Source organism: Plasmodium gonderi (assembly GCF_002157705.1).
Source record: "Plasmodium gonderi DNA, contig: Chr14, whole genome shotgun sequence".
Taxonomy (NCBI): Eukaryota; Apicomplexa; class Aconoidasida; order Haemosporida; family Plasmodiidae; genus Plasmodium; species Plasmodium gonderi.
This window is the reverse complement of record NW_021628939.1, coordinates 88,557-102,352: the sequence shown is the minus strand read 5'-3', so window position 1 is coordinate 102,352 and position 13,796 is coordinate 88,557. Positions and strand designations below refer to the sequence as shown.

The 13,796-nt window shown below is 24.7% G+C and overlaps 2 protein-coding genes across 2 annotated transcripts; one reads left to right on the top strand and one right to left on the bottom strand.

The window, feature by feature from the left end:
- Positions 1-628: 628 nt before the first annotated feature.
- On the bottom strand, positions 629-2,008 carry PGO_140110 (hypothetical protein, conserved; the record flags this gene model as incomplete). The annotated part of the gene is made up of 2 exons (XM_028690005.1): positions 629-1,786; positions 1,940-2,008. 2 exons carry the CDS (start codon positions 2,006-2,008, stop codon positions 629-631), a joined length of 1,227 nt encoding a protein of 408 aa, XP_028545806.1.
- Positions 2,009-6,427: 4,419 nt separating this feature from the next.
- Positions 6,428-11,701, top strand: PGO_140100 (cytoadherence linked asexual protein, CLAG; the record flags this gene model as incomplete). The annotated part of the gene is made up of 8 exons (XM_028690004.1): positions 6,428-7,217; positions 7,328-7,903; positions 8,028-8,081; positions 8,241-8,303; positions 8,450-8,767; positions 8,962-9,120; positions 9,271-10,037; positions 10,238-11,701. The coding sequence occupies 8 exons, from the start codon at positions 6,428-6,430 to the stop codon at positions 11,699-11,701; spliced, it is 4,191 nt and encodes a 1,396-aa protein (XP_028545805.1).
- Positions 11,702-13,796: the final 2,095 nt, after the last annotated feature.

The window sequence follows — 13,796 nt, the reverse complement described above, 5'->3', positions numbered from 1 at the left end:
TTATGAAGATATGAAAATGATGCTGTAAAACCCTAACTTCATCGACACTGGGGAATTGCATCCACTTGAATTTATTTAAGAGTTAATAACAGACTTTTATAATTTTTTTAAAAATCGAATGTATAAAAGAATTTTGTGGCAGACATAAAAACAGATACATCTGTTGTAAATTTTTAATAATAAAAAAAAAAATATAATCTATTTAATTATCATAGTTCTTATTTTGTTACATACGCATGATAAATTCTTAATATGAAGATAGTTTTACATACAGGCAAAAATAGAGACAATTAATGGTAGGAAAAATTATATGTTATAATAAATACAACGGGATAAAAACTCAAATGAACACGATTAAAAACATGTATATATGGAATGAAATTATAAAATATAGTATATTATTTAAGAGGACAAATATGTTTTTAAATTAATAAAAATTAAAAGAAAATTAAATAATAATATTTTTTACATTTATTGTTATTATGATTAAATAAAAAAACATTTAACACATTTAGATTCCATTAATTTAAGGATTCTTAAAACATTTATTTGGGATGTAATTTTTTCTATATTTTTTTTATTGTGCTGAAATACATTTGAATATTTTTGCTAAAAAAAGAATGAAAAATTAGTTGGATACTTCATTATCATTCGTCGTCACCTCGTAAACATTGCCCTTAAATTTTTTATTTATTTTTACCTTTTTTCCGGCAATAGTCAGTGCAATGATAACAGGCAAACATATTAGTATAATAAAGTTCGCAATGCCTCCAGGAGCGGGTATAGGACTATATAATCCAATGGGCATAGCTAGAAGTACAAGTAACATAAGCATACCAAAGTACTTATTATCATATGAAAACCTTATTAAATATCCTGCAAATGTTCTAGGTTTTTTGGCGGATTTAGGAGTTGCATATAACATTTGTCGAATTAAAAAGTTATCTACATCTGTATTTACCTTATTTTTTAAATTGATAATATTTTCACCAAAAGATTTATCACCATCATAAAGTTTTTTCAATCTTTCTGATGAAAAGGGGTTTTCATTAGAATATATGTCTTTCCATATCTCTAGTGCATCTCCGTAATTTGCTTTCACTGAATTTGAAGCTTCATTATAACTATTTTGAATTCCTGGAACATAATGATTTTTAACATCTTTGTAATTTTCTTTCAATAAATTTGAAGCATCTTTATAATTTTTTACAGCAGTTGTAACACACTGTTTTTTAACATCTTTGTAATTTTCTTTCAATAAATTTGATGCTTCTTTATAATTTTTTACAAGTTCCGGAACATATTGATTTTTAACATCTTTGTAATTTTCTTTCAATAAATTTGACGCTTCCTTATAATTTTTTACAGCAGTTGTAACACACTGTTTTTTAACATCTTTGTAATTTTCTTTCAATAAATTTGATGCTTCTTTATAATTTTTTACAAGTTCCGGAACATATTGATTTTTAACATCTTTGTAATTTTCTTTCAATAAATTTGAAGCATCTTTATAATTTTTTACAGCAGTTGTAACACACTGTTTTTTAACATCTTTGTAATTTTCTTTCAATAAATTTGATGCTTCTTTATAATTTTTTACAAGTTCCGGAACATATTGATTTTTAACATCTTTATAATTTTCTTTCAATAAATTTGAAGCATCTTTATAATTTTTTACAGCCGTTGTAACACACTGTTTTTTAACATCTTTGTAATTTTCTTTCAACAAATTTGCAGCTTCTTTATAATTTTTTACAAGGCCTGAAACATTCGTTTTTTTTTCATCCTGAAAATATGGCACATTTGTAAGTTATACACTCATTATTTTATGATTCGAATAAAACATACAAAATATTGTTTATTTTTTAAGTGTACTACTTAAAACATAAAATCTAAAAAAATGGAGAAAGTAATTTTAACAACGTTACTACTGCGATACCTCTGGAGTACAAGATAACAGCCAAGTTAAATTCACACAAATCAATACAATCACAATAGGACGCAACATATTTACATATTTTCCATATCTCATAATTCTATTAAGTTATATACTACTTAAAACTGTGGAAAAAAATGTTAATAGGGGATATTTATTATTCACTCCACAAATAATTCAGAAATATATAACATATATTATATAACAATTTGTTTTAATCGTAGTTCTCAGTACTTTTATATTATTATTTGTAATTCTTTTTAGTACGTTTTATTAGATTGATGTATTTTTCATTGAATATATAAATTTTTTTTTTTTTTTTTTTTTCTTTATAATTATAATTAATTTTCCTCCTAATTTACATAATGAAAAATTATAAACAACTACAAATAAATTTACATATCTTAAAAAATAGAGAAAATCGTGTAAAGAAAGTGCAAAAAAAAAAAAAAAAAAAAAAAGTAAAAATGAAAATGAAATAATAAAATTATTCATGTACAATAAATAATGAAAGTGCCTCTAACACTAATATTTGTGATATAAGGGGAAAATAAGTGCATGTATAGTATTCCATGTATACTATATATATATAATAAGAATGAAATTATAAAAATATATATGCTCATTAGTGAAATATATAAACGTCTTTGTTAATTTTTAAACGTGTTGAAAAATAATATAATAATTTTGCTCTATTTTACCTTTTTTTGGACTTAATTTTACATTTAAATTTCATAGTCTCTATTTTAATGCACATTGTTATAATACGGCAATGAAAAAAGAATAGTTAACATACTTGGAAGTAGGTAAATTATATAATTCAAATTTTTTTTAAAATATTCATCTATTTCTATGTTCTATAACTAAAAGGAATTATTAAAATAAATATTTAAATGACTGGAAATGAAAAATGATAATTCACTCAAATTATTTTTTTTGCTTCACCGTGCAATTGTAGAGAATGTAACTGTGATATTGTAAGATTTTATTTGTACTTGTTTATTTGTAATAAAATATATGCTTGAATGGAATAAGCTTGAAAACACAATGTAACGTATACATCAGTTATAAAACTAATCGACATGTTTAAAAAAAAAAATCTGTAATAAATAATTGGCTCATATAATTTGATCTACTTCTTTGGTATTGAATAAAATGTTATATAAATGGAAAGTATCACAATATATGCTTATTTAATTGTTAACAAGGAATTATTTTAAGGTTATTATTATATATAAATCAATATGCTTGTATATACAAGCAACTGTGCCGATAATACGTAATACTATACTATACTATAGTGATTTAACAAAGAATGTAAAATCAAATTAGCAAATGTATTTTTTAAATATAAATAAGTTCTGAAAAAGGTTGTATGAATAAGGTTTTTAATTATATATACAACTACTTTTAATTAAAATAAGATAAAAAGATTGTGCCTAATAGAAATATTTTAATAAATTGCTTAGAACTTTTAATTTTGATGTTTGGGAATTAGGGATATAATTTTTTAAATGGCACAGGCCATGCCTTTTTGTTTTTGTGCATTTTTTTTTATATTACTAGATAATTCATGAAAGACGATCTATTTTGAACCTATGATTCATTTTTATGTTACGATGAATAATGCTGTAATATAAATTACCATCGGACAAATTGTTTATTGATAGATAAACAATATTTGTTGAGACCTAGAAGAAAGTCATAAGAACCCCTATAAATTATGTTCAATTTTTCCTGAAAAAACAGCATATATATATATATACCCTATTTTCCACATACATTTTCTTGTTGTAAAAAAGGGGTTATTTGAGATGGTCTCTTCCAAAAATTTATACATGTAATAAAAGGGAAATTTTTTTATGTTTTATGATTACTCTTGTAGTAAATGCACCAAAAGGTACAATAAATATGGACCTTTCGTATATATTAAGAGTTGAATGAAAACGTATACAACTAAAAAGAAAAAAAAAAAAAGTAGAAATAATAAACGATTTAGATTATGATAAATGTGAAAGTGCATGTGAATTATGAGAGACATAGGAATTAATCCTTCACTGCGTACGCTTTCCGTAGATAAATCAAGTAAACTTCAATATAAGCTCTACTTTAACCTCCTGTAATTATCATGATACCATTAAAAGGCGCAAATTTTATTCAAAATATAGATTCTGGTAGAAGCAAAAACAGATTTCTACTAATGCTTGAGTGCGCAGAAAAGATATTTGAAAAAGTGCAAATCAAAAAAAAAAAAAAAGATAAATAATCAGACAACGGGGAGAAAATTTATGAGAAATTGGGTTATAACTATATGTATATATATAAAATGATGCATGCTTGAAAATGGAAATCATAAGAAAGGGGTTATAATTTGTAAGATTCTTTAATTAAAAGTACGTAGCATTCAATTTAGAGTATATTTATTATTTTATGTAAATTGTTCCGCAAAATAAAAAGTTTCTAAAAAAAAATTCTACACAGGGGTAGTACTAAATGCATGAATAGTCAAAACATATGTTGGATCAATCATGGCATTGGGTATATTAGGAGTAACCTGACGATTTTGCGTCCTGTTCTATGCCTGCATAATAACATACACTTGAAAGTGGGAATAAATATATGAGGAAAGAAAGGATGAAGAAAAAGTTCCCAAAATGAAGTGTTCCCAAAATATATATGTTAATAAAGCGCAGCATAATGGTAAGATTTACAAGGGGAATTAGGGAAAATTCTTCTTGTACATAATGATGATTATTCTAATCATTGTATTAATCATGAAAAGACAACGCTTGTACAAGTAGATAATAAGGAAGTCAATTGAAATTTTAAGGAGCACCCTTTCCCATACACTTATGCTTACAATAATATTCATGTAGTATACAGGTCTCAAAAGAGCTATAAAAATTAATAAAAAAGTAAGATGAAAGATAAAAAAAAAAAAAAAAATAAAATTGATAAAAATATAAATCATAGAAACAATTTGTACAGCAATATAATGGATTATATTATATAAGCATAAGGATTAATGAATATAACAGAATAAAAGGAGTAAATAAATGTAACACAACAGTGAATAAATAATTAAAAGAATGAAACATTTGAATGCATAATGTGGCAGATTAAGGTAAAATGTGAAGATGTTAATAAAAAAACGGAAACATGATTTTTCATTTAATAAATTGTCTAAAACATCATCTTAAGAAATTCTTTGAATATGTACAAGAATCATTTTTTAAAAATGAATAACCAAGTATAGTTATGTTTAAATTCATTTATATTATTTTTTCCTGAGTTGTATACCACGAATTTGCATTTGCTGCTAAAATTTATAGATAATGCAGGGAAATCAATGAATTTCTTTTTAATTCTTATTATTCAAAATTCGTTGTATTAACTAGCCACCATTTTAATTTCAAATTTTTTTTTGTTGGCGATCAATGTCAAGGCAACGAAACGCATTATATACAATATACATATAAATTTGTTTTCCTTCTTTATTTATTTGCAAGAAAAATATATATAAAATACATTTTTAAATGGCATTATTTAATTAAAAGTGAGCTGTAAAAGCGAACTGTCTTGTTTCAGTAAAAACAAAATGTGTATAAGGATAAAAGTAATTATTTTTGAATTTATTCTAATGGAAAAAAAAAAAAAGAAAAAAAAAAAAAGAAAAAAAAAAAAGTGGCAAGCATGAATGCATCACACTTTTAATGAAATGTGTCATCATTATATTAAATGATTTACAAAAGATGCCATATACCTTGAAGTGTGTATGAACTGTATTTTTATTTACTTCATTCTTACAAATTAAAAATATAATAAATTTGCTTTGCGTCATTATAAACATATTTTTATTTTATTTTATTTTTTGCCCCGAGAATTAAAATTATTTTTTTGTTACAAATATTTAGATTAAATAAACAAAAACTAGTATAACACTTTAAATTATGTCTGGAATTAAAATGGCTTAAGAATATTCAAAATAAAAAAAAATTGCGCACATTTGCGCAATTCTAAGAATATAATAAATAGTATATAAAGTGCAAAATAATTTTATACTTTAACAAAAATTGTACATCTTTTTGATGATTTTGTTCAATTTGGAAATGTGTTACACACTTGAAAAATATTATTTTTTTAGTACGTAAAAAAAGGTAAAAATATTTCCAAATATATATTATTTTTTAATGTGCGCATAATATTACAATACAAATATATTTTCATGTATTTTCGGTTCTCGTTCGTTTTTTACAACACTTTTTTAGTTAATATAAAATTAATATGAGCTGATAATATATAAACAAACCTTTCTCCCCCCCCCCCCCCCCCCCCCCCCCCCCCCCCCCCCCCCCAAAAAAAAAAAAAAACAAAAAAAAAAAAAAAAAAAATATTTTTAAATAAACAAATTTTTTTTTTTTTTTTTTNNCACACGCCCTCCACCCTCTCTACTCCCCCGACAAAAAAAAGAAGAAAAAAAAATTATAAAAAATGACTTTATTGCTTAATACACGAATTTTTTTTTTGTTTTTACTTCTATTTCTAAGTGAAAATGTAATAGGCTATGTAAATGAAAATGAAAGTATTGAGCAGCTAAAATATGTTATTGATAATAAGGAAATGTTCGATAATTTAACAGGATTAGAAAGGCTAATAATACAGACATTGAAATTTGATGAGTTACAACTACCTGTATTAAAACCAAATGTTCAGGAATACCTGAACATGTCTAATTTTATGATAGTTAAGGTGAATACTAACAGTGAAAATGAAATTGACATAGTTGTGCCGAATACCACGGCTGACATTCATGATATAGTAAAATATGAACACATTACAAGACAGCAAATAATACAAACGTATGATTCAGAAAATTCTGATTTAGTTAAGAAGAAATTTTTGCTTTTAAAGGCATTAAAAACAACGAAACTCATGTTAATGCCTATGTATACTTATAAGGAGACAAAAGATTTTAAAAAGTCATTAGAGGCATTAAATGCCTTTTTTTTTCAACCAGAAGAAGTAGATAAGAACAAACCTTATTTATATTCTAAAACGTATTTTGATAATGTTATAAACTATGTTAACGAAATAAAGAAGAGAGAACCAAAAGAAAATGCATATTCAACTATGATAATTGGTGAAGAACAGTCATGTATACAGAATTCCAGCGATTTTTTTTTTACAACAAATGATGACATTGAATTTATGAAAATATTAGATAAGGTATCTAATCATTTTGGAATAGCTATGTTCAACTCAGTTGGTTCTAATCTTGTAGGTAAAGTACTCATTTTGCATTTTGTGATTATTGAAGAATTTATTTTTTTATACATTTTATGTTTTATTACTTTTTATTCGTATAAACTTATTTTCTCCATACTTTTGCAGCACTAGGGCATTTCGTTGTTCTACAATTAGCTCTTAAGAAATATGATCAATTTTTTAAACATGGAAAAATGAGATTTTTTAATTGGCAAACAATTTTAAGTTTCAATGCATTAGATAGGTTTAGGATATTAGACACTATGTGCAATGTACAAGGTTTTCATGATGTTCAAACTAAAAGAAGAATCGTTTATTTGAAGGATGATAGGTCATCATCGTACGATGAATGTAGTATACTAGAATTTCTAGTTCATTACTTTAATAAATACCAAATTTCATTAATTTCGAATTTATATCAAGATGATTTTAAAACTCATTACCTATCAGAGCACGTAGATATAAAGAATGAATTTTTCAAATTTATGTGTAATGATATAAAACAATGTAATATATATAATAGTAAAATATTTCTAAGTGAAGATGACACTATAAAATCGTTGAACAGTGATGCCCCTTCCGATATGCCATTAAGCCCTTACAATTTATACACAAATTATTTCTATTTTACAAGAAGTTATAGTCAATTTACACCAAATCACATTTTGTATGTCCACTTTTTAAATTTAACAGGAATCTTAAGTAACCCTCATAAAGACATTTTTATTATATGTGGACATGTTTTCTTTGTGTAATCCTTTCTATTTATTAACATTTTTTCTGTTTTTATATTATATATTTATATACATTAATTAAATTTCTACAGATAATGATAATATGGCTTTTGTAACTTCCATTTACTTACCCGGATATTACAATGGTAAAGATAAAGAGAGAGAAAGAAAAAAAAAAAAAAAAATGTTTATTTTTACACATTCTTAACACTTTTGCATAACAAATTTTTGTAATAGAAATCCTTTTTTATCGATGTATGAGAGTAGGACTACTTAAATGTTTACATATTCTAATTCCTTTACAGCCATTGAATTATCCTTTGATCAAGAATCATTACTTACGGACTTGATTGAGAATTTATTACAATGTAATTTTTTAAGACACAGAAAGCTTATATTCTTGATATATATATATTTAACATAAAAATAAATGGAAAAGCTAATATTTTTTAATATTTCTTACATAATTTTCTATGTGGCATAATTATTTGTAATAACATTTGTTATTTTGCAGGTGTTGAAAAGTGTAATTTAATGGAGGTTTTAAAAAAAGCATCAATAAAAAACAATAGCTCAGAACAAGACTATGGTCAAAGTATATCCACGAAATGTAACCTTTGCAAGGGAGTATTCACATATATAAACTCTAAATATGGAGAAACGTCATCCATGTTGCAAAAATTTTTCACTTTTGTTACAAAAAGTATTAATATAAATAGTGTAAGCACATTAATTAGAAATTTGAGTGTTTATGAAGAATATAACAATTTTTTAACAAATGACGTCAATTGGTATACATTTTTATTGCTACTTAGGCTTACCTCCTTCAAGAGTAATTAATGAATAATACTAAAAAAAAAGAAAAAAAAAAAAAAAAATTAAATTATATAAAATAGAGAACATAAACTATTATATATTCGTTCAAAATAAATAAAAACAAGTATTATTGTAAGAATTAATAATTTTTGTTCTATGTTGTAAGACATGTTATTAATCAAAGTAAACATATAATTCCTTTTTTTACAGAAATTGCAGAAAAGAATGTGGCTGAAGCTATGTATTTAGATTTGAAGAATGAAGATAAGTTTAACAAAACTGTAACAACAAATTATTGGTATCCCTCATATTTAAAAAAGGCTTATACTTTGTATGTAAAAAATAAATTGGCTATCAACCTAGTAGAAAGTAAGATACAATATAAGAATAATATATTTTTTTTTTTTTTCTGCTTATTTCGAATTTCTTGTTTAATGGATTTTCTTTGATATTCAAAATATATTTGCAATATATATTTATAACGTTTTAAATTTTATTTCAAATTTTTCCTTCTTTTAGAGTTAGAGAATTTATTAAACAAAGGGACAATAGAGAAAATGAAAAAAAGTGTGAGATTTTTGGTTCATGTAAATTCTTTTTTGCAGTTAGATTTTTTTCATAATTTGAATGAACCAAGGCCTAAGGAAGATCGTATGAATCCATTGTCTATGGTTCTTGAAAATAAATTTACTAATTGGCTTTTTAATTCTAATTTGGGTTACTTTTTTTTAAATTATTATGATCCAACAATAAGAAATCAAATGCATGAAAAGCTCAGATCAGATAGGTTTTTAGTACCTAGGTTTCAAAAGGTGTCTGTTGTGTTGAAAAATTATTTTATGAAAGCGTATGAATTTTATTTTAATCAAAGGCACGTAAATAATTTATACAAAAATTATGATCATTTCAATATAAGTAATAAAATTATGGTAATGAGAGATTCCTATGAATCCTATTTAGAGAATTACAAGGATGTGATTTTTTTGGCAGATATATTTAATATAAGAAAATATTTATCAGCTACTCCTAAGGCAAAAAGAGTTACAGACAGAATATACTATTACATTCATAATATTTTGGGTAACTCTGTAAACTTTTATAAATATGGTATGATATATGGGTTCATAATTAATAAGAAATATTTGAAAGAAGTGAGCGATGAATTGTTTTCAATTTATAAATTGAATAAGCATATCTTCACAGATACTTCTTTTATGGAAACAGTTTATTTACTCTTTAGAAAAATTGAAAGTAGTTTTAATGTGCATAGGAGAAATGATAAAATAGTAAGATACATTTATTGGAACATGTGTGAATATATATATAAAGTTGCAATTTTTACTTATGCATCTTTTTTTTTTTGATACTTTATTTTTATATATCTTTTTATGTAGTTTTTCACGTTGCTCGCGTGTGTCTACTTTTTTTTATTTATTAGGATAAATATATTATATTATTACTTGTTATTTTTTCTTCTCTTTTTTAGAGTATAAACAATTTGTTCTTTTTAAATGTTTCACATAATTATTCAAAAATGAATAAAGAAGATAGATTAGAAGAATTAAACAACTCCATGGCATCAAGATTTTTTTCAAAAACGTTATTTTCCACATTTCAAACTATGTTTTCCACAATGTTAAGTAATAGAGCAGAAAAGCTTGATAGAATGTACGGAACTGCTAACATGCTTGGTTTAACAATGAATGATCAGGCATTTTTAAATTTTTCATATGCCTTCTATGGAAGTATAATGGATAATATAACAAATAGTCTCTTACCACCATATGCCAAGAAACCAATAGAACAATTAAAATATGGAAAAACATTTATCTTATCAAACTATTTTATGCTAGCTTCACAAACGCTTTCATTATTAAATTTAAATAATTTAAGTCTATTATGCGAATATCAAGCTATATCAAGTGCTAACTATCACTCTAGCAAGAAACTTGGTAGATTTGTTGACAAAAAAATGATAGGTATTATTGTGTACTATTTAAATGTGAGAATTCAGAGTGTTATAAGTCATCCTAACGAGTTTAAAGCTATGTTGGGTCCTCTAACTAAAGCCAGTGCTATGCATCCTGCTGTTTGTCTTACTGTGCATATGGCTAGTAATTTATACTTTGACACGCCAATTGCTTTCCCGAACACAATGGCTTCTAAATTAGGGGAGCAAGCTAATCATGTCACACTTCCAAAACCAAGTGGAAAACTACCTGTTAGTGGTTTTACAAAAGATTTTATTTTGGAATTTATTAATGGAATGTCTCTTGCTTTTACTATATTTCCTTTTTTGCGTACCTATGCTTTTGAGCAAAATGTTGTATATTTTTTCATAAATCCAGTTCGACTTTTCGATAGATTTCATACACCTGTTGATAGTTATATTAAAAGTATTGTTCGAAAAAATTTTAAAAAATATACAACAGATGAATTCCTAAGATTTTTAGAAAGATCTTTATTAAATCTTAAAAGAAGGGGTAAAATGGAAGAGGCAGTTAAAGCTAGATTGGATATTAAAATGTTTAATGAGAATTCTATTATACAAGGCTTAAAAGAGGATTTGCCTAGGATAGCACCACAAGAATATGAGCGCTTGCAAAAAATGGATTCTGAACTGTATGAAGACGATAATCTTCTTTTTGATTCATTAGATGATGAAGAAAAATTTTTAAATGACAAATATGTAATTTCCAATATTTCTGAAGATGAAGTGGAATTGTCGAGTAAGAGGAGTACACATTCTACAAAAGACAACAAAAGTAATAATAAAGTAAATGAAAGTGAAGAAATTAAAACAGATATAAAAGAACCTGAAGAAGAAATTTCTGACGAAAATAGTGAAAAAGAAGTACATGAACCAGGTAATGAAAATGAAGAAAATGATGATGAGGATATGCTCGATGAAAAATTAATGATTAAGAGAACACCGCCTGAAGAAGAATGACAGACACATGATCGTTAAATTATCTTAATGTTATGTTTATTTCTGTAGGAAACATTAAAAAGCCCTTTTTGCATATTATTATTACACAATTATCACTGTGTAAGTGAATGTGAATATGCAAATTAGAATTTCATCTTTATAATGAATAGTAACATGTATTTACTATTCCTACAATGTTATTTAGAATTTTTTCTTTTTCCCTACTTTTTTAGTATTTTTTGTGCTAAAATATTAAGATATTTGTTCCTTGTTTGTTTAAATAGCTTTAAGCATATTTTTGTTTTACCATGTTTTAGTTTTAGTTTTTGCTTTCTACTTTTTACATTTTGTTGTTTTTATAGCTTTAAAAGAAGATATAATTTTCCCAATATTTAATAAACATTTTAAAAAATTTTATGAATATATTTAGATTTTAGAACACCATTTTTGCGTTTTTGTTTGTGACAAAAAAAAATTAATTTGTTTACATTTTAATGTAGACACAATCATTATTTCAAGGTAGTAAATTTATTTAGGTTTATAATACATCATTAATGAGATCGTAACTCCCCAATCAAAAATAATAGACAAGGGAATGACATAAGTAGTTAAGGGAAAATTCATGTTTAGAAAACAGGGAAAATTTTTATAACTATTATGGATAAAATACCAAATTATAAAACTGTGGATTTTTTTTTAATCTCATCGTTAATTTATTATAATTACCCTTTCAGACATGAATCTATCAGAAGTTTTAATACATAAGGAATCGAAATAATTTAGAGTCAAAAGGAAATTATATGAAAAATATAACACCTGAAAAATGAATTTAATATAAAAAGACTAATGTTTCATGTTTAAATTCTGTATAAGTACAATTTAAGTGTTCATGTACACTATATCATTTGAGTTGCTTTACGGTCTTGGTTCTTATGGAACATAAATTTGAATAAATATAAAGAATTTGAATTTCTTAATTAATGAGATTCAATATGCGTAAAGGGGAAATAGAGCACGTTCACACATGTATACATTTATTATAGCTATTCTTCTTCTTAGCACTATGAAATATAGAGTGACATAGAGATTAGACTTAAGGAGAAACTATTAGACTTATAAAAACATTGGAACTCAATAACGATTATCAATATATCGAACGCATAGAATGAATGGTAAAAAAAAGGAAGTTTTTCATTTATGGTATATATTTAAAACATGTTTAAGAATTAGTGAGGCTGCCACAACATAACAAAAATAAGCTACAGAATATATTAACTCATCTGTTGTAGGAACTGTCCCAGATATGACTAACTAAAAATTTACGCGTTTCATACATAACGCAACAATATTCCCATATTAACAAGACAAAGATTATGAAGTTATATTTACACCACAACTTTCTTTTTTTTCATTTGATCATATTATTCTAAATGAATGTGTGCTTTAAATGCTTAGTCTTTTTAATGTATATGCTTACATAAAAAGGTAAGGATATCTTTTTTTTTTTTTTTTTTTTTTTTTTTAATAATTTTTGTTTTGTTCAAATCTTATATTACATAAAGTTAAATAACATTGGTATAATTACATAAAAATGTAAAAATTAGCAAAGGTTCAATGAAATATATAGTTAAATGAGGGCAGAATAAAATAAATAAACTGTTTAAAAGCTGCTTATAATTTTTCATTAATAAATATATAAAAAAGGTAATAAAACGTTTAAAAGTACACGTTCTTTGTATTATGCTTAAACGAAAACTGCTTATTTAAATAAATGAATAAAACATTCAGCATATTAATTAAAACACTTGAACATTCACGTAGTATACATGCACAAATATATTTGTAAGAAAAAAAAAAAAAAAAAAAAAAAAAAACCTATATAATCGCATTTTTTCGTAAAACTACCACAAAAATGTTTATGTAAACAAATAACATATAAGGGGTGTGGTGTGTGCGTGGGTTTATATAAATTATTCTGAGTATATGTAGACCATAAGAGATAATGTTTCTGATTAAATGGAAAAATTTAAAAAACTAAAATATTATCACGAATATATATATAAAATTAGTCATTCGTAAATTTTTACCATTTTTTGTAAAACTTTAAAGAGTGGTC